The sequence below is a fragment of the Armigeres subalbatus genome, chromosome 3 (genome assembly GCF_024139115.2).
Source record: "Armigeres subalbatus isolate Guangzhou_Male chromosome 3, GZ_Asu_2, whole genome shotgun sequence".
Taxonomy (NCBI): Eukaryota; Metazoa; Arthropoda; class Insecta; order Diptera; family Culicidae; genus Armigeres; species Armigeres subalbatus.
The window spans coordinates 108,406,286-108,427,125 of NC_085141.1; the positions used below are offsets into that span (position 1 = coordinate 108,406,286).

Consider the following 20,840-nt stretch of genomic DNA (forward strand, 5'->3'; position numbering starts at 1 on the left):
ATGCGTTTGTATCGGAAAGTAGGGTATCTTTCGCGTTCGCTGTCCGTCGAAGTAGGCTTGAGTTTGTATTATATATTGGGTTTAGACCATTTCTAAGTTTTAATTCAAGCAGCGTATTTTCTGTGGCAATGCTAGGTAGTGTCAGACACCTCGCTATACACGGAAGAAGTGGAATCGTACTGGGACCATAAGCTCACGAGTCACAACGAAAACACAAGAGAGTTCCCTTTACTCCATTGCAGGTTACTGACTGATACTTCTACCAGCAGTTACAGCTCCCCTTATTCCTCAACAGGCTATAGGCCCAGGAATGGTTCCAGATCTACAACTTAGTGTCGATAAGCTAGTTCCAAAGACTTTATCAAAGACCAACTAATTAAGTAACTAATCTTTGACGTAATCGCAGTACGGGATTCATGAATCGGTTGTATAAGTCGCGTGGCGCCGTGGGATCATGATTTGAATGCGTTAATCATAAGTAGCGTCGTACCGAATTTATCGGGGCAGGTCAGCAAAAGTCTAAGAAGAGCTTTAATTCAAAACATTCAGAAGCTGGTCAGCAGAAGTCCTGAAGAAACTTGGACCAAAACATAAACATATGGGACGAAGAGCTCAGGATGACTAGCTCGGTGTTAGGAGGGCCGACAAGATTGACGAGGCGTGCACAAATGATAAATTAAATTACGCGTAAAATAGAATCGCAAAATAAAATAAAATAGAAAAGCAAATGTAAACTTTATTTGATTTATTAAAACTATTTTCACATCAATCAATGAAATAAATCAATTTAGAAACTTTTATTTTTGCGTCCTTTTTTATGCTCCAAATATATGCATCAAAATGAACGTAAATTTACAAAATATTTCAGGCTGTGTAGAGAAATGCTGAAATATGTATCGGATAGTGTGCGACTCATCGTTGTAGATGGAAGATAAGCAGAAACTATACACCAGTTAGATGTGTCTGCTCTTTCGTAAGATCAAGTAATATTGTTAGCTAGCGATATATTGTAGATACTTGTTGTTTAAATATAATAATATGTTCGCACTAGGACCTTGTAACATGTTATTCGGCTATCTTGGTGAGCTTTCTTTTGTCGATAATTTGAATAACATTATTCAGGCTGTAGTGCGAACATAGTATAAGAGAGCTGCAGTTGCTGGCAGAAGTATCAGTCAATAGGCCGCCATAGGGCAAAGAAAACTCTAGTCTTGTGTTTTCTTTGTGAAGGAGTTCCCCATGGCGTTGGGCACTGGCGGAGACAGAGGTGGGGGGGAACGATGCAATCACACCATTGTTTTCGAAGGCTATTGTTCTTGCGCTTAGTGGTGCCCCACCAAAAAACAATAGCTGGCTCCGCCAGTGGCGTTGGGCGTTTAATACAAATGAAAATTTTTAGCATACACACTATTAGTAAGCCTGAGGTAAAAAAAGATTTTTGTCCCGGGGTGTCCCGGGATTTTCGGGATTTCAAAAATAATATCCCGGGAATCGGGAAATCCCGAATTATCCTGAATCCAGGGATTGTTCGTCCCGGGATGGAAACTCTACTATGCTGTCTGTTATCGCATATCAGTGCCATATGAAATAGTAGCAAATCGAGAAAATGATCATTAACCCTTCCCTTATCGCTCCAGGGGCGATGCCCTTGTCATCACGAACGACGAGGCTAAGTACTCGGACGTTATGAAAAGGCGATGAGGAGTGACGTCAAGCTCGGTGAACTCGGCGCCGACGTACGTCGAATAAGACGTACTCGGATGGGCGAGATGATCCTCCAGCTGAAGCGGGGTGTCTCGCAAAAGGGCGCCGCCTATAAGAAGTTGGCGGAGGAAGTCGTAGGCGAGACGGTCAAGGTGAGGGCGCTCACGACGGAGGTGAATCTAAGGGTTAAAGACCTGGACGAGATCACCGAAGTCGAAGAGCTCGTCACGGCGCAGCGGCGACAGTGTGAAGTGGAGACGCCCACCGCAGCCGTTCGGCTACGCAAAGGTCCGGCAGGGACGTAGATAGCATTGATTCGGCTATCTGCAGCGGATGCCTCCAAGGTAGTCAAGTTAGGGAGCGTCAAGGTGGGATGGTCGGTGTGCCCTGTGGGTATATACGAGCAACCCGAAGTTTGCTTCAAGTGCCTTTTTTTTTTTTTTTTTTTACAAGGGAGAATGCATTTACACACTAACCCAGTACACGTGCATTGTAGTTGCCAAACTACCACACGGAAGTGTACTGGAGTGTCGGACTCGACCATACCGGTAATACCGACTAAACTCCCTTGGGCTCCACCATCGTTTCCCCCAGGAACTACCTCGCAGTACTACTTCTTGGGGGATGGCAGTACTAAGCGTACTCGCTCATTATCGCTCACACAGGCACTCGTCCCACGCGAGACTGACTTGGGTGCTCGCACACCATTCACTCCATTTGAGTCTTACTTGGATGCTCTCCCGGGCGCTCCGCTGCCATGCCTCGAGGTGTCAATAGCGGTAACTGCCTGGGCCTACAGATATTACGCTACGACACTCCTGCCTCAGCACGAGCAGATCAATCACACCACTGCCGAAGCAGACCACACGCTACCCTGCCGAAGCAGGGACACTCCCCATGCACCACATGTGCACAACTGTGGGTGTGTGGGTACAACCCACTGCTACCCTGCCGCCGAAGCAGCTTCTCCAAAGACCATGTGACCCTTTTTCGGGTGCTCACTCTAACACTCCACTGCAATGCCTCGAGGTGTCGATGGGTACCTCGACTCCTACCTCAGCATGGGCAGTCCATACTCAGACTTCTGCTGCGCTTCGAGGTGACAATAGCGGCGACACGCTATGACACTCCTGCCTCAGCACAACCAGATCACTCACTCCCTGCCGAAACAGCTCACGCGCTACCCTACCGAAGTAGGGACACTCCCCAACTCACTCTAACACTCCACTGCCATGCCTCGAGGTGTCGATAGCGGTATGTAGGGACCAATCAACGATACTACGCTACGACACTCTTACCTAAGCATGTGCAGTCCATACTCAGACTTCTGCTGCGCTTCGAGGTGACAATAGCGGTGACGCGCTATGACACTCCTGCCTCAGCACAAACAGATCACTCACTCCCTGCCGAAGCAGCTCACGCGCTACCCTACCGGAGTAGGGACACCCCATGCCAATTGGCACCCCTGGGCTTGTGCTTTTGAAGCGGCACACAGTCGCTTTGATAGAGTCTGATTACGGGCACTTGTGGTTTTTTGGGAGGGATTTTAGCAGAGCCCACTGCTAAATCCCACCACGCCCTAGGCAGTTCTCCCTGACTCGCAGACAGCTGGAGAGGGGTCGTCAAGCCCTTGGACATGGTCCATGCTGTCCCTGCTGTCCCTGCTGCCCCCTTGCTTCAAGTGCCTGGAACCGGGGCACAAGCAATGGGACTGCAAAGGCCCTGACAAAAGCAAGCTCTGTCGACGCTGCGGATTGGAGGGACATAAGGCACAATGCTGCACGAGCCCTCCCAATTGTTTGATTTGTTCCAGCAAATCTGTGAACAGCAAGCACCCCATGGGGGGTTCGAAGTGCCCGGCGTTTAAGCGTGCTGCAAAATCACAGTGCAGGTGCCTCGCCCGAGTGTCCGTTGTGCGCAGGTTTAGAGGAAACGGCGGAACACGTGTTGTTCGTGTGCCCACGTTTTCGAGCAATGCGTGACCACATGCTTGCCACATGTGGTCTGGACCCTACCCCTACCCCTACCCCTACCTAGTTCGGAGGATGTGTAAAGATGAAGTTGGCTGGAACGCCGTTTTATCGGCTATCGTCCAAATCACCTCGGAATTACACAGAAGGTGGCGCGTGGAATCAAGGATGGCTAGTTCAGGCGCAAATAAGAGGTGGTCCAAAGGTTTCCCGTAACACGGTAGATCACTTTGACGTAGTGTGTTGCGGTGTAAGATCTACCAAACAGAGCCCTAGCTTAATCCATTTTTCTAGCTAGAGCAATAAGTTGTGGTAATTAAGGATTCATCGTATTTAGTCCCTGCTACCAACAGCAGTCTCAGAAATAAAACATAATTAATCTTACCTTGCAGACAATTGAAAGACTCGAATTCCTCTTGTTTGAGGCTAGACTGTATGCAGCGGAAACAATTTTTCAAGCAGTTAGTAAAAAAAAACCTCAGTACCCGGTCCTAGGCTGAACTGACTGCTGGAAAAATCGAGTTAGGGGTTTAAATGCGTACTAACTCTTCTTGAACTGGTGAACAAGGGTAGTGAGAGGAACACACGGAAGTTCTTATTAGTGAACAAATTCTCTTGCTTGAAATGGTCTTGTAGACAGAGATAAATCCCGGATTTTCATTGTTTACTGATGATATTCTAGAAGCAAGACAACCCAACAAACAATTTAAGTTGAATAAGCTAGTTTTTTAGCTGAACAAGTCAAATTATGGCGAAATAAGCTCTTTATCAGCCTCCAATGCTTGTTGGGAAGGATGTGGCTAGGGCTCCGATGCATGGCCAAAAACAGTATCACTGTTCTGTTTTCTCAAGAAAGGATTGATTTCCTATTGATAAGGGGCGCCCCTTCAATGGGATTGCTCTCTGTGAAGGGTCTAAATAGCGGGACCTTGTCATGGTGCTTTTGAGAAAACAAAACAACAACTGTATCGAAACCGATACTACATTGCTCATCAATAGTAATGAAGTAATTCGACATGCACTTAAACACTAAGGATACGGGTAACGCTACAATAGATTTTATAACAGGTCGCAGTGGCACACCCGAACAGGAAAAAAAGGGTTCAGAGTCGTCTTCATGGGTCATACCGGTGCCCTGTGGTCGAACTCGATCCTTTTACGAACAAGTGGCCGCGCGAAGAACAACATGGTATCGTTGCTTTCGTGGCATCGGTCAACCGGGCGGGTTCCGAGCCCGAGGACGGAAAGGGGTCCTCGTCTAGGCGTAGGCACCGCATCGGCAAGTCCCTCTGTGTGCTGGCGAATAGGCCCTATCGCAGAGAGGTCAATTTGGGGTGCACGCGGCATCATCATTTTTGATACCAGTCGTGCAGAGGGAAGCAGGCGCGAAGTCGACCCTTCCCACCTTCCGAGGACATAGGGCGTGGTAAGGCCACCTGGAAAGCCGGCAATGCGCAGGCACGATACCATGGTGTTCTTCAAAAAAAAGCGAGTCACGATGTTCGATGCTGCAAGGACACGCAGCTAACCTCAAGGGTGCGTTGTGCACTGGCCCCCCTTTGAAGCATTACTTTCTGGTTGTACCGAAGGGACGATGGGCTTGGCGGCAATGGAAACGGTTTAGCGGGTCGGGGATTCAGTCCTGCCTCCCTCATTGGAGGTGGCCCCTAACCCAGCACTTCCTGGTCAACCCAGGATGTCTGTTGAGAAAAAAAAACATACACACATGCATACAGTTCGTTGAGTCGAGTAGATTGGTATATAACACTATGGGTCTCCAGGCCTTCTTTAAAAAGTTCGTTCTTGGAGTGAAATGATAGCCTTTCGGTACAACTTTCGGTACGAGAAAGGCAAAAATAATGGGTACATTATATATTCAAAACAAGCCTTTAGATCGTTATTTACGCGTGTCGATCTGAAATTTCTGAATCCACTTCAGGTATTTCTTGGATATCCGCGAACGGCTTTCATACGCAGATTCTGTTACTGTGAAACCTCCATGAGTCGATATTAAAGGGACCTTACATTTACAAAACCATCTTGTAGGTCATTGGTTATGCATGTAGATCTGAAGGGCTCCACTCCAGGTATTTCTTGGATAACCGCGAACGTCTTCCATATGCAGATTCTGTTATATGTACTACAATGGGTACATAACATTTAAAAAAACAAGCCTGTAGCTCATTGGTTACGCGTGTAGACCTGAAGGCCTTCACTTCAGGTATTTTGTGGATAACCGTGAAGATCTTCCATACGCATATTTTATTATATGTACCACAATGGGTATATTGCATTTACAAAACAGGCCTGTAGATCATTGGTTACGCGTGTAGATCTGAAGGCCTCCACTTCAGGTTTTTCTTGATAACCGTGAAGATCTTCCATACGCAGATTTTATTATATGTACCACAATGGGTACATAACATTTAAAAAACAAGCCTGTAGATCATTGGTTACGCGTGTAGATCTGAAGGCCTTCACTTCCGGTATTTCTTGGATAACCGCGAACGTCTTCCATACGCAGATTTTGTTATATGTACCACAATAGGTACATTACATTTACAAAGCAGGCCTGTAGATCATTGGTTACGCGTGTAGATCTGAAGACCTCCACTTCAGGTATTTCTTGGATAACCGCGAACGTCTTCGATACGCAGATTATATCATATGTACCACAATGGATATATTACATTTACAAAACAGGCCTGTAGATCATTGGTTACGCGTGTAGACCTGAAGGCCTTCACTTCAGGAATTTCTTGGATAACCGTGAAGATCGTCCATACGCAGATTCTGTTATATGTACCACAATGGGTATATTACATTTACAAAACAGGCCTGTAGATCATTGGATACGCGTGTAGATCTGAAGACCTCCACTTCAGGTATTTCTTGGATAACCGCGAACGTCTTCGATACGCAGATTCTGTTATATGTACCACAATGGGTACATTACATTAACAAAATAGGCCTGTAGATCATTGGTTACGCGTGTAGATCTGAAGGCCTTCACTTCAGGGATTTCTTGGCTAACCGTGAAGATCTTCCATACGCAGATTCTATCATATGTACCACAATGGATATATTACATTTACAAAACAGGCCTGTAGATCATTGGGTACGCGTGTAGATCTGAAGACCTCCACTTCAGGTATTTCTTGGATAACCGCGAACGTTTTCGATATGCAGATTCTGTTATATGTACCACAATGGGTACATTACATTAACAAAATAGGCCTGTAGATCATTGGTTACGCGTGTAGATCTGAAGACCTTCACTTCAGGGATTTCTTGGATAACCGTGAAGATCTTCCATACGCAGATTCTATCATATGTACCACAATGGATATATTACATTTACAAAACAGGCCTGTAGATCATTGGTTACGCGTGTAGACCTGAAGGCCTTCACTTCAGGAATTTCTTGGATAACCGTGAAGATCGTCCATACGCAGATTCTGTTATATGTACCACAATGGGTATATTACATTTACAAAACAGGCCTGTAGATCATTGGATACGCGTGTAGATCTGAAGACCTCCACTTCAGGTATTTCTTGGATAACCGCGAACGTTTTCGATATGCAGATTATGTTATAAGTACCACAATGGGCACATTTCATTAACAAACTAGGCCTGTAGATCATTGGTTACGCGTGTAGACCTGAAGGCCTTCACTTCAGGGATTTCTTGGATAACCGTGAAGATCTTCCATACGCAGATTCTATCATATGTACCACAATGGATATATTACATTTACAAAACAGGCCTGTAGATCATTGGTTACGCGTGTAGACCTGAAGGCCTTCACTTCAGGAATTTCTTGGATAACCGTGAAGATCGTCCATACACAAATTCTGTTATATGTACCACAATGGGTATATTACATTTACAAAACAGGCCTGTAGATCATTGGATACGCGTGTAGATCTGAAGACCTCCACTTCAGGTATTTCTTGGATAACCGCGAACGTCTTCGATACGCAGATTCTGTTATATGTACCACAATGGGTACATTACATTAACAAAATAGGCCTGTAGATCATTGGTTACGCGTGTAGATCTGAAGGCTTTCACTGCCGGTATTTCTTGGTTAACCGCGAACGTCTTCCATACGCAGATGCTGTTATATGTACTACTATGGGTACATTACATTTACAAAACAGGCCTGTAGATCATTGGTTACGCGTGTAGATCTGAAGGCCTTCACTTCAGGGATTTCTTGGATAACCGTGAAGATCTTCCATACGCAGATTCTATCATATGTACCACAATGGATATATTACATTTACAAAACAGGCCTGTAGATCATTGGATACGCGTGTAGATCTGAAGACCTCCACTTCAGGTATTTCTTGGATAACCGCGAACGTGGGGGGTCCCGTAGCGTAGTTGGCTACACGTTCGCCTTATAAGCGAATGGTCATGGGTTCGATTCCCAGCCCCTCCACCAAACCTTCGTCAGTCGCCAGCAGCGCAGTCCGTACGGTGGCGTTTGGGGAATGCGCCTCACCGATACGGCTGCCTGATGACGACTGACAAAACTGTTCTTCTCGGAGGCACTCCTCCAACGTACTTCGATTAATGGCAACCGAACAAAGCGCAACGATTACTGGATTCACCACATGGATAAATGAACACAATGGACACACGATGATATGGACTGGCAACGACAACAAAGACGAATTATGGACATCTATAAATAGATTCTGTGTGGATTCTGTAGAACAGAGTACCACAGTAGATCACGGCACAGTAGCGGTTAAGAACACAGAGTGCCTACCAAATAAATATACGAATAAAAAAAAAAAACCGCGAACGTCTTCGATACGCAGATTCTGTTATATGTACCACAATGGGTACATTACATTAACAAAACAGGCCTGTAGATCATTGGTTACGCGTGTAGATCTGAAGACCTCCACTTCAGGTATTTCTTGGAAAGCCGCGATCATCCTCCGTACACATATTCTATTCAATGTTTCACAATGTACACATATCATATTCAGAACAGGCCAATATTAATTGAATTTATGTTATTTTTATTTAACACGGTATGATACCGCATAAAAAACTAATTTGGTGTACTTGTAGAAATCGCACACCAATACCAACAGATTTATTTGACAGTAATCCATCGAGTTTTAGACTGGACGAATGAAAATTCTCATGGACGTAAACAGATTTTCATAAGACAAATATGAAAAATTTGAAGGGTGTTTTTGATTGCCGATTCTCAATAAACTATGATTTGTTCAATGCGCTAATAGTACACAATGAAAACTAGGAACTCTAAAATACGTGTTGCATACAACTTAGTTAGAGTAAGTAGTTGGGCTGGCGTATAAATTAGATTTGAAAACCAAGCACTACCTACTACGACGGGAATTAGCTCACTACCCTATAAGGTTTACTTAAACGTTGTGTAATCTTTAAAAGTACAGAAGTTGCCTAAAAGCTTCGTTAGTTCATTTATAGCGCCATTACGCTATATTGTTAGTAACAACAGCGAAAACGTTTTCATTGTGAATGCTACTCACCGTAATATGGGAAGTTGCTAACAAGCAACTCAATTACATTACATGAGCTCTTAACCGATAAGCTTTGTTGCTAATTCAGACAGTGTTGTTTTATGACTATATGAAAGCTGCATAAACGATAAAAGATGAAATATATTCGGCACAAACTGACTAGCTGATAGATATTTGGGTAATAGTCGAGTTGAAGTTCAAGGGATTATTCGCGGAGGCTTTTCTTTTATTCAGCATTGGCTGCTTTTATTCAAATATTATACAGCCAAAGGCTAGAAGTTGAAGCTTTTAGCACCAAAATTGTTAGTTGGGTATTTTCAGGGTAGAGTTCTAATGTACGATACGAACGAATGACATAAATCGATGCGCGTTACAGCGGGTGTTCCCCAGGGCTCCATACTTGGTCCAACTCTTTGGAACGGGATGTACGACGGAGTGTTTATTTCGCAGCTACCCAGGGAAGTGAAAATCGTGGGTTTTCGGACGACATGTCACTAGCGGTGATGGGCGAGAATCTTGAAGAAGTAGAGGTGTTGGTGACAGAGACGATAGCCATGATCGAGCGCTGGATGGGGCAATGCACTGCAAACCAAGCGGAACCGGGAAAAGCTGAAAAGTGTGTTCCGGCTGATGGCCGTTTGAGTCGTATCGTCGGAGGCAGTATGCGTTATTGCTGGGATGCTACCCATCTGCAAGTGGTGAACTTTCACCTGACGCAGTTTTTGTCGGATCACGGATGCTTCCGTAAGTACTTACATCGGTTTGGACATACTAATTCACCGTTATGTACAGAGTGTGAGAATGTTGAAGAGACTCCAGAACACGTGGTATTGGAATGGGTAGCTAGTCCCAAGCCCTATTTATTGTGTTCTCTGTGCAATTTTGCAAGTTCTAGTCAATCACGGAGTAGCAACTACGAATTGTGCGGTCATAATGCTCATGCCCAAAAAATCGGTTCAACCAAAAGTCAGCTAAATTACAGCACGATAGCTTGTAGAAAAGCCATTATTTCAAAGTAATTTTGGATCTAGATTTGTACCTCCGGGAAACGTTATTTAGACACTTCTCCTATGCGACTCTATTTGCAATCACTTGTTCACGTTTTCCCCTTTAGCTGATCACAATCGATGGTATCAAACCCCACCCCCACCAAACAAACCAAACAATGGTGAGTGCTGCCATGCGATAAAAGCTCAGTCTGGAAAGCTTTCTTCCTATATGACACTCACCAATACCATGGAGACGCATGGTTCATTTAATATCGATATGAAGTGATTGGAAGTTGATTTTAAAATCTAATATGCTTATTCTGCGTCTCGTATGAGGTGAGGCGTTTCGAATGAAGTGTCGATAGCTCCCATTTGAATTACACGGTCGTCTTACGTGAGACGTATCGAAATCGACAATTTTCGAGTCATTCGAGACGCAGAATAAGCACATATCTTTAGCTGAAAATAATTTTACCAAAAGAGATCTGCTTGCGATTCAAAGTATCTTTTATTACCAACAGGACAATTGTTTCTATAGATTATAATACAAGCTAGACATGATTAAATGCTTAAAAACTATCGATGCCTCATGTAATAATCAATAACTGTGGAAAAGGCGGCGAAACCAGCTGCTCCTACAATTCCTGCTTTGACGCCAGCTAAAAATAAAACAATAATGATCATTTTCGGCTTTCTTTTTGATTTAATAATCAAGCATCGCACCTCGTAAACCAATCAGACCTCCAGTCACTGCTCCAGCATAAGTACCATTTTTCCAATCCGAGACTCCTCTTTTCTGTAATAATGAACGCGATTAAAATGACACACACATAAAATCATCGAACCAACGAAAATCCTACCGACTCAATAACGCACTCTACGGCAGCAAACACGGCACCGATGACCGCAAAATTTTTACCATACGAGTGCGTTGCCTGTCGCATATCTCGGAAGATTTCGCGTGCCGTCTGTTGCTTCTCGCCAGCCATCGGATCGGCGATGTTCGGATTCACCGAAGAGCTGAACAACCCGATGGCGGCACCCAAACCGTACCCCAGCACGCAGCTCATCAGCGATTTGAACGCACAGCTCTCGAATGCCGCCTCCACTAGCTTCTCCTCGTTGGTTTTGATCTGGACCGCACCGTACATCTTGGGTATGATGATGTTCTCGCGAAACCTGCCGGTATCGTAATTTCAACTTTGTCAACAACCATAATAATCTTTCTGGAATCTCATGCTTTTAGAAATCCAAAGAGTTTCTTCTAATTTGCCAAATAGGTCAGTGTGCTCACCTGGTATTATTACCGATGAAGTGCTTTGCGATTTCATCGAGGTCTGCGTTGGGGAAAAAGATCCCGGTGGACTTCGGTACATCATCCGATTTTGGTTTGTCATCCGGGTTCGGTGGTTTTGGCAGCAACATTGACATGCTTTTATGCTAAGATTATGAGTATTTTAAGTCTTGTTCCCTATAAAGATTATTAGAAGCTTCCAAAAAAACTCAACGCTGAAAATGCAAATTTTACACGCTTGATACTTCTTATGTTTTACGCAATCAAAACAAGTTAATGTACGTTCACGAATTTATGCTTTTTTATGCTATAGAATGTCAAAATGGTCAAAATGTGATGAAAAAGGAGAAAAGGGAGAAAGAAAAATTGAAATAGTTGGGTGGCACGCCATGTTAGCCCATCAGCTGTTGCACCGATGGGCGTGCTGTCACAACAACCCTTATCAAGAAGCACAACAATCAATATTCTCGTGAATCATCGTCGCTTTCATTTATAAAACTGTGTTTGGAATAGTTACAGGAAATTTGATTTTAGAACCTGTAAATAATGTTCACCCACTTAACAGGCGGACGAGCCAATGTTCAATTATTGCAAGAAGCAGCAGTACGCGACCTAGTGGAAATTCTAGATCGCTGTGAAGGAACTAAGGTTGGTATTATCATATATGAGTAAGAACATTAAATGTTTTGTTGTAACAAAGTATTCAAACTCTTTTGGCACTACTATTTAGGCTATTGTATGGGATGAATCTCTAGGCGGCCCGGTCGGCCTGGTGGCACGATACACTTTTCTTAAGGAGCATCATGTCACAAAAATGTATGCCCTCCGGCCGGAACCATGGTCCGACATAGATGTGAAGAATATCATTTTCATTACCCGGCCCAATCAAACCCTGATGGATTACATTGCCAATAACATTCATGAGGAGGAACGCAAGAAGAAAAGTATGCAGTTAATATAATACCTAATATTCGAAATAGCTTCACGGTTCGGCTTCCTATTTTTCAGTATCCAGAAAGGAATACTATTTGTATTTCGTACCCAAGAAATCATTCCTTTGCGAAAAACGTCTTCAGGTGAAAGGCGTTCTCGGAAGTCTGACACACATCGGAGAATTCAAATGTGACTTCTTCCCTTTCGATAATGATCTGCTATCGATGGAACTGAAGGATGCTTACAAGTAATTATTTCATTGTGTCATTTATTGTCATTTATTCATTGCTGTTAAAATAGTTTTTCGATATACAAATTACTCAAATCTTCTCTTTCAGAGACTTGTATTTAGATCGCGACACGTCCTGCCTTCATCAATCTGCTTGCGCTCTATTAGCTTTACAAAAACTGTATGGTCGCATTCCCAAAGTCTACGGCATTGGGAGTTGTGCCCAAAGAGTTTGGGAGCTAACCAAGACCATGATAAATGAAGAACAAGCCATTCCAAGTATCGACAAGGGTGTGATAGACCAAATGATAATATTGGATCGTTCTGTTGATTTGATGAGCGTCCTTGCCACCCAACTGACATACGAGGGACTAATCGATGAAATATTTAGCATCAATAACACGACAGTCAATCTTCCCTCCGAGAAGTTCAATTCCGGTGAAGGGTTTTCCGTGGAACGGAACACTGAGAAAAGCCCGTTCATATTGAATTCAAAGGAACAGTTATATTCGGAATTACGAGATAAACACTTCAATGCTGTAGGGGCCGTGCTTTCAAGGCTTGCCAAATCTATTCGTTTGAGAACTAATGAGAATCACGGTGAGAAATCTATTCAAGAGTTAAAGAAATTTGTCGAAAGTTTGCCCCACATTAAAGCAAACGAGCAATCCCTAGCCACCCATACAAAAATAGCGGAACTGGTTAAGGATGTCATTTCGTCGGATAATTTCCTAGATGAACTTGCTTGTGAGCAAGAGTTCATGATGTGCTCCGACGTAGATAAACCGAACACTTTCATCGAAGATCTGATCGCCAAGCAGACCCCTCTTCGAAACGTTCTCCGTCTCATGTGCATGCAGTCCATAGCAGGTTCGGGTTTGAAACCCAAAGTGCTGGACTACTACAAGCGAGAACTTGTGCAGGTATACGGGCTGCAAGTGCTCCTCACAATTGGAAACCTTGAAAAGGCAGGGTTGCTAAAAATACAAACCGGAGTCCGAACGTACGCCGTGCTTAGGAAAACGCTGAACCTCACCGCCGAGCATCCCGAGGAAGTATCACCCAAAGACATCACCTACGTCCACAGCGTGTACGCTCCACTTTCCATTAGGATTGTCGAACAGCACTTGAAATCGAATGGCTGGCAAATCTTAACCGAAATTCTACCCAGACCTACATTCGAGGACTATCAAGCGACGTCGACCCTCAGCAGTCGTCGAGGGTCGTTCACATCGGAGATATCTCAGTCAGATATTCCTCGGGTGATAGTGGTCTTTTTCATCGGAGGGTGCACGTTTGCCGAGATTTCTGCGTTACGTTTTCTCGCACAACAGGACGAGAACAATGTTGAATTTCTTGTGTGTACTACGAAGCTGATCAACAAGAATAGTTTCATGGATGCTTTCATTGAAAAATACTGATTATATCATAAGGACAGAAAGTATGATAAATAAGCTATAATAAATATATGTATTCCATTTATGATTGAATAAATTACTTATACACCGTAAAAGTATAAATTTGATAGTTCTATTAGTATACGGCAGTGACATGATGAATTTTTATATACAAGTGGAAGTTTGACATTCAAATACGTAATTTCTGGATCAACATTTAATGTTTACCCTGAGACTAATCCTTGGTAAATTCCGGCAGTACAACTTGCAAACGCATTATCTGTTTATTGATATCAAAGCAGCGTACGATTCAGTGAAACAATACGATTTATGGCAAATTTTGCTGTATCATGGTTTTCCAGCAAAACTAATACGGCTAATTTGTGTAACGTCGAACGAATCGACATCATTTGTAACCTTAGAGCCTATTCAGATTACGTGTTTAATGGTTTCTATGCGAGCCGGTGACAAGCGCGGTGTCATCACCATCAATAGACCGAATACCCCACTACCCTGAAAGGCCATTACCCCGAAGATCATATAAAAATATAACGCTCTAATTTTAATTATTACTTCTATTTGCATTTGCTAACAATTATCCCAATAAGAAAATTAATTTGAGCTTTTTAGTGGAATGTCTTCACTTGTCATACGACGAGTTAATACAATCCCATTGAATTCCACCACTTAAGTGTTAAGTCCCAATATTTGGACCGGAAACGCTCGGGATAATGCGAAAGAACGAATGCTAGATACGATGTTTAAATAGAGACCAGTAGAGAGAATGAAAGTAAACCTGGCTTCACGACCTTCACGAGAAATTTGTGAAAACGTGAAGTGACTTTCAGTGTTAGCAATTATTATGTATCCCAAGATAAACAATCAGATCATGATCATCTCAATCAGCTTCCGTCGAATCGTGCTGGAGAGCGCCCATTTACTTTACACACGGCGGCTTTTCAGCTATGGCAGCACCATTCGGCGGCTCATTAAATTTAACAGCACAGACACGCACCCTATGTAAAAACTTATGGGCGCGCTGCTGCGCAAGTTTTGTTTGCTACCACCGCGAAGAGCTGAGCGTATTACAAGAGCGCGACAATATTTTTTAATAGGTAGTGAGTGCTAGTAGTGGACCCCTTGCGTATAATGGACCCCCTGAACAAAATCCCCAATTCTCGGGTACTTATTCAAAATGACGTATGTGATTTTGTAAACAAAGATTCAAACGTCGATTTGTCCAATCTGATGGCACTCCCACGCAACCTAACACCACCAACAGGTAGCCGAAGGCTTTCCCTACCTGTCTGTGATAATGGTTTGCATGGGAGTGCTATCAGATTGCACAAATTAACGTTTGAATCTTTGTTTACAAAATCACATACGTCCATTTGAATAAGTACCCGAGAATTAAACACTGGAATCAATTATTTTCTGTAAATTTCCGTCGCGTGAAGTTGCTTCATGTAACAGGACAGCAGTTCCATACATTTATTATGGACAGAGAAACAGAAATTTAGTTATATTAACTAATTTGTAAATGTAAATATGCAAAAGGGGAGTCCATTATAGGCACAAGGAACATGTGGGAATGGAACATGCAAATCAAAGGGGGGGGGCATAATACGTATATGAACAAACTCGACGTTGTGCATTATGGACCCGGGGGTAGTCATAATATGCATGCTAGCAACATAATTTTAAAATACTTTCTTTATTGGTAAAAATGAATGTTTTGGCTAGTTTTATGTACGAAACACGATGCTGGTAGAAATGCTTGTCATCTGGTGCAGCAGAACTACAATTTGTCAAGATGCTCGCTCTAGCGGAACGACTGAAGTAGATTTTAGTCGTTAAGGGGTCCATTACTAGCACTCACCAAGGGCTTGTCAATCTGCGAGTTGTGGTGCCTGCCTAGGATGTGGTGGGGTTTGACAGTGGGCTCTGTTAAACCTCTATAAAAAGCTGCATGTATCCGCTAGTAGGAGTCGCCAAAGCGACCGTGTGCCGCTCAAAGCGCACAAGCCCAAGTCCTGGTGTTAGGGGGGGCGCTAAACAGCCCTGACACGACGGCCCTCCGACGAGACAGGAGGTTTGCGCAGGCCCAATAAGCCGCCTTTAAAACAACCATTACAAACGACATAGAAGAACACGACTCGATATAATCGACACCGACCTGGCCGACGAATAAAGGATCACGATTGGAAGCTTGGAACATGAAACTGCAAGTCGCTAGGCTTCGCAGGTTGCGACAAGATAATCTACGATAAATTACATCCCCGCAATTTCGACATCGTAGCGCTGCAGGAGAGAAAGTGTGGAAAAGCGGCTACCTTCTACCAAAGCTGTGGCACCACCAACGAGCTGAGAACCGGCTTCATAGTGCTGGGAAAGATGCGCCAACGCGTGATTGGGTGACTAATCATCAATACGTCGAAGACGAAGTACATGATAGGAAGAGGCTCAAGAGAGGTCAATGTAAGCCACCCACCACGAGTTTCTATCGGTGGTGACGAAATCGAGGTGGTTGAAAAATTCGTGTACTTGGGCTCACTGGTGACTGCCGATAACGATACCAGCAGAGAAATTCGAAGACGCATAGTGGCTGGAAATTGTCGGTACTTTGAACTCCGTAAGACGCTCCGATCGAATAGAGTTCATCGCCGTACCAAACTGACTATCTACAAAACCCTTATTAGACCGGTAGTCCTCTACGGACACGAGACCTGGACGATGCTCGTGGAGGACCAACGCGCACTGGGAGTTTTCGAAAGGAAAGTGCTGCGTACCATCGATGGTGGGGTGCAGATGGCGGACGGTACGTGGAGGAATGAACCACGAGTTGCATCAGCTGTTGGGATAACCATCCATCGTTCACACCGCGAAAATCGGAAGACTGTGGTGGGCCGGGCACGTAGCCCGAATGTCGGACAGAAATCCGGTCAGAATGGTTCTCGACAACGATCCGACGGGAACTAGAAGGCGAGGTGCACAGCGAGCAAGGTAAATCGATCAGGTGGGGGACGATTTGCGGAGCCTCCGCAGACTGCGAGGTTGGCGACGTGCAGCCATGGACCGATCTGAATGGAGAAGACTTCTATGGCCTTAGTCTGGTAATAAATAAAAATACCAGCACTCACTCCCTACATGTCCTGTCTATGTCACCAGATACTCTGACGCTCGATTTGGATCCATCCAGCTTCGATCGAATCAGCCTAATAAGCTTCGTCGGAAAGCCATGTACTAGCATTATATACCACAGTTCGTTCCGTCTCGCTGAGTCATACGCTGCCTTAAAATCCACAAACGGATGATTAGTCCGCAAGTTGTATTCCCGGAATTTTTCAAGGATTTGTCGTAGAAAAAGTATCCGGTCCATTGTTGATCGTCTTTCCCGCTTTGATCTTTGATCTCCACAAACGGACGCAGCCTGCTTAGCAAAATCCTGACTTGTTAGTATTCATTAGAATAAACAACATTAGGACATAATTCGCCTGTTGATGTATTAAACAATAAATAATCACTATAAAAGCTGTTTCCGGCTCATGTGTGTCGCCGCATCATATGATCTGAGTTAACTCTGAATAGATAATAGAAATTGAATGATGTGATATCACACAAACAGAAAATAAAACTAGCGCCAGTAATGCCAGCAGTATCGAACATCGTTTCTAGATTATTAAATTGGTTTAGTTTTTTTATTATCCTGTTCCAAGATTTCGAAGTAGCAACACAATCGCATTCGCATTATTTAGATACTTACATCTTTTTCTAACCTTCGTTTTTTTGTTTTCGCTATCTTCCTTTCTCGTGCTATCACTCGCTCATACACTACACATATACAAATTGCTCCTAAACACAGGCTTGGTTTTTCTTCTAGCAGTATTCGATTGGTTTCTTTTTATTTGCGTTTTAGTAGTTCTTTATCTTTCTCTCTGTTTGCAGTTGTAGGGAGTAAAAACTTTGCAAGTGTGAATCTTTGTATTCCTAACTCTGTGTTTGCGTGTTTCTTGCGCAATCTATGTTTGCTCTTTACTAGGTAGTTCTTCTTGGTTTATGCACTTTGTGTGTTACATTTCTATAATAATATGTGTGGAAACGTTTTTTGTGAATATTTACTTATTAATTTTAGCGTGATCGATTTATAATATTTGGACGTATTCTACAAGTGAGGAAACATATTTAACTCACAACACTCATAAAATTGGCCCAAAGATTATTCCTTCAGTAAATCATGGTTTGCTGTTTCGTAACGAAACGAATCTATTATCTCAATTTCTTTGTTTAAAAAAATCTCATTCACTCGCGCTCGCACAAATCCATCGCTACACTTTCCCTTTTTTACTATTTCTATCCTGATGATTTTTTTGCAGTTAGTTTCTGTTATATTTTGTTTTATTGTTTATCTGCTTCATGTCTATTCAATATGCACTGTTGCAGTAAAGGTATAAAAGCTCTAGCAATAATTTTTATTTTTCGTTTACAGAATGCAGCGGGTGTTATACTTTTCGTGTGTGTATTTTCAGCTTGAATTAAATTAGTTTATCTAGTCATTACTTGTTTAATAATTGGAGAATTACTTTGCATTATTGTTTATTATATTACTGTTTTCTCTCTAAACCGCAGCATTAAAAACTAAAACATTATTAAATAACTAATTTCAGTTTTCTCACCTTTGATGCTGATGATATTAACAAATCTTCTCTCGTCTCATCCAGTATCTAAACATTCTGAGTGTGCCAAATTAAACGAGTATGGTTGTGGTTGTAATTATACACAATTAAACTAAAGTAAATGTACAAAACACAAGGAATCTGTGTTATGAAGAGCACGGAAATGATACAATACTAGGCATATAAATATAAATTAGTTCTGTTCACTTCGCCTTCTCTCATATTAGTTTACGCCTACGTACTTCATAATAGTAATAATCGTGTGATCTATTTACCATGCAGCCGTACTTTTTACTAATACGGCGAATTTATTGACACACACGGTGCTCTAATATTCGTTCCTTGCGTTTACAGTATTGACACTAGAAAACTATAAAACAAAACAATAATTTTCCTTCTTTTCTCACGCACATTTCCATTATTTACTCAAATAACTATATATCCGTACGGTTTTACTCATGTGTGGTGTGGTCTACTATTATGTAGAATAAGCGAAGTAGTATGTTTTAATAAAGTGTGTAGAAACATTCGTCTGTTCACTTCAAACGGGTATTCACAACTATCTGATCGCAGCGAAAGTTCGACGAGAAGCGATATGACCGAAAAATTACTATCCCCAAAAAGCGATTTCTAGTAGATTTAGAAATATTTTTTAACAATGTTCATCAAAAGAATGATATGAATGTAATTCAAAATGATAAAATTGATAGGCTAGAAGTCCATTATGCACTCAAGAATTACGAGTGATTGCGTAATGATATGCAGTTAAAGATGTTTACTACATATCTATCTAGCAACGCATGCAGGATTTGTTACACATACGTTTTTTTTGGTCTTACAAACAGCATATGAATGGCTAGCAGTGATTGAGCAAAGTTTTGTTTTGCAATCATACTCCATAACAAAGATTTAAATGCCAAACTAGTGTTTCTTATTTTTATCATTTTGTTCAGTAGAGAGCATACCTGATAGCAAAAAGAAACAGATAAATGTTAGCCCGAATCGTTTGTTAATGAGAACAGCTAATGTGTGAACGTGTTTTAATAAAGTAATTCGACCAGAATTGTATAAACAATTCAATTCAGGGCCTACGGGAATAGAAGGTATAGCATTAGAAAATTCGCGTGTAATCTCGGTCCACATTAATAAAAAGCAGTTTGCAGTATAATAGAACATGTTTGGTATTATAAGCAGATGTATTTACGATTATTTACAGATGAACTGAAGCGCTTACAAGTGATTTTCACTTCCTCAAATGAACCTAACAACACCTTAGCAACTAGGAAGCATTCGAATTCAACCATGAGTATTATCGAAGGACCAATAAGAATTACAATCGAACTAACAACGTCCCCTTGCCGATAGACATTGAGCTGCTTAAATTTCGCACATTCTGCTGAAAACAGGACCAGTTGACTAGAATCCAGTGAAAAGGATGGTTATACCGTTAAGTGGCCATATTTCAATCAGTATACAACTGTGCCACCTGAGCATAAACAGGCGCCACTTTTTGCTAATTGAAATAAAAACACTAGACGGAACTAGGATGAAAAGTTAAGTTTTTTTGTGTTGAGAAATTCTTATTAAAATAACACTTAAAAGAACGAAGAAATAGTGCTTCAGATTCTCCCCTACCACAAAATACAAACATTCTTAGTTTTCAGAGAAACAACACAATCGAAATGTAACAACATTAGCTCAAACATTCGCTCCTGACGTTCTAGGTACGCCAAGTAACTTTTCTCGCCGAACTTATCTGCCTGCGGGTCAATTAAAATTACATATACTCAGCTAGTAATAGTAGCAGTATTCTTTCTACCACTCAACTCTATCGTTATTCGCCATGTCTTTCTCCCTATTGCATTCGCCTTCGTTCCTCCCACTACATAGAATTATGACTCGACAGCGTGTGCAGCGTACAGCGCGATTTATGCTATAGCGATCCCGCCGGAAAGCTGGTAGAACTGTTACTATGGGCCAAGCTAAGCATCGACCCGGACAAGCTGCCTTCTTCGTCCGGGTAGGTTTCCTTCGAGGCCTCGGCCAACGCCAGTGCACTATAAAATAGAAAGTAGAAAAGCACATATTGAGTACATGCGTATCGTAAGTTATAAGCTTGA

At 42.5% G+C, this 20,840-nt stretch overlaps 3 protein-coding genes across 5 annotated transcripts in view; 1 reads left to right on the top strand and 2 right to left on the bottom strand.

Annotated features, from left to right (window-relative positions):
* Positions 1-10,678: 10,678 nt before the first annotated feature.
* Positions 10,679-11,757, bottom strand: LOC134225173 (mitochondrial import inner membrane translocase subunit Tim22). Its single transcript, XM_062705030.1, has 4 exons — positions 11,489-11,757; positions 11,055-11,373; positions 10,918-10,990; positions 10,679-10,853 (listed from the first exon to the last, which is right to left on the bottom strand). The coding sequence occupies exons 1-4, from the start codon at positions 11,623-11,625 to the stop codon at positions 10,771-10,773; spliced, it is 612 nt and encodes a 203-aa protein (XP_062561014.1). The 5' UTR covers positions 11,626-11,757; the 3' UTR covers positions 10,679-10,770.
* Positions 11,758-11,905: 148 nt separating this feature from the next.
* On the top strand, positions 11,906-14,132 carry LOC134225172 (vacuolar protein sorting-associated protein 33A). Its single transcript, XM_062705029.1, has 4 exons — positions 11,906-12,136; positions 12,219-12,432; positions 12,497-12,668; positions 12,760-14,132. Exons 1-4 carry the CDS (start codon positions 12,035-12,037, stop codon positions 14,069-14,071), a joined length of 1,800 nt encoding a protein of 599 aa, XP_062561013.1. The 5' UTR covers positions 11,906-12,034; the 3' UTR covers positions 14,072-14,132.
* Positions 14,133-17,715: 3,583 nt separating this feature from the next.
* The window catches only part of LOC134221175 (serine/threonine-protein kinase Tao), a 44,132-nt gene continuing 41,007 nt past the window's right edge, over positions 17,716-20,840 (bottom strand). For all 3 annotated transcript variants that reach the window (XM_062700368.1, XM_062700367.1, XM_062700369.1), the window contains one exon: positions 17,716-20,777. In XM_062700368.1, coding sequence (XP_062556352.1) covers positions 20,654-20,777 — 124 coding nt within the window. In that variant the 3' untranslated portion in view covers positions 17,716-20,653. The remainder of the gene's footprint in view (positions 20,778-20,840) is intronic.

Excerpts from the sequence above, each read along its gene's own strand:
- LOC134225173 (XM_062705030.1), bottom strand. The coding sequence starts at position 11,625 with ATGTCAATGTTGCTGCCAAAACCACCGAACCCGGATGACAAACCAAAA. Across the intron at positions 10,991-11,054 it reads TAGAGTGCGTTATTGAGTCG|AAAAGAGGAGTCTCGGATTG; the intron begins GTAGGATTTTCG and ends TCATTATTACAG. Across the intron at positions 10,854-10,917 it reads AGGTCTGATTGGTTTACGAG|CTGGCGTCAAAGCAGGAATT; the intron begins GTGCGATGCTTG and ends TTTTATTTTTAG.
- LOC134225172 (XM_062705029.1), top strand. The coding sequence starts at position 12,035 with ATGTTCACCCACTTAACAGGCGGACGAGCCAATGTTCAATTATTGCAA. Across the intron at positions 12,137-12,218 it reads ATCGCTGTGAAGGAACTAAG|GCTATTGTATGGGATGAATC; the intron begins GTTGGTATTATC and ends ACTACTATTTAG. Across the intron at positions 12,669-12,759 it reads GAACTGAAGGATGCTTACAA|AGACTTGTATTTAGATCGCG; the intron begins GTAATTATTTCA and ends CTTCTCTTTCAG.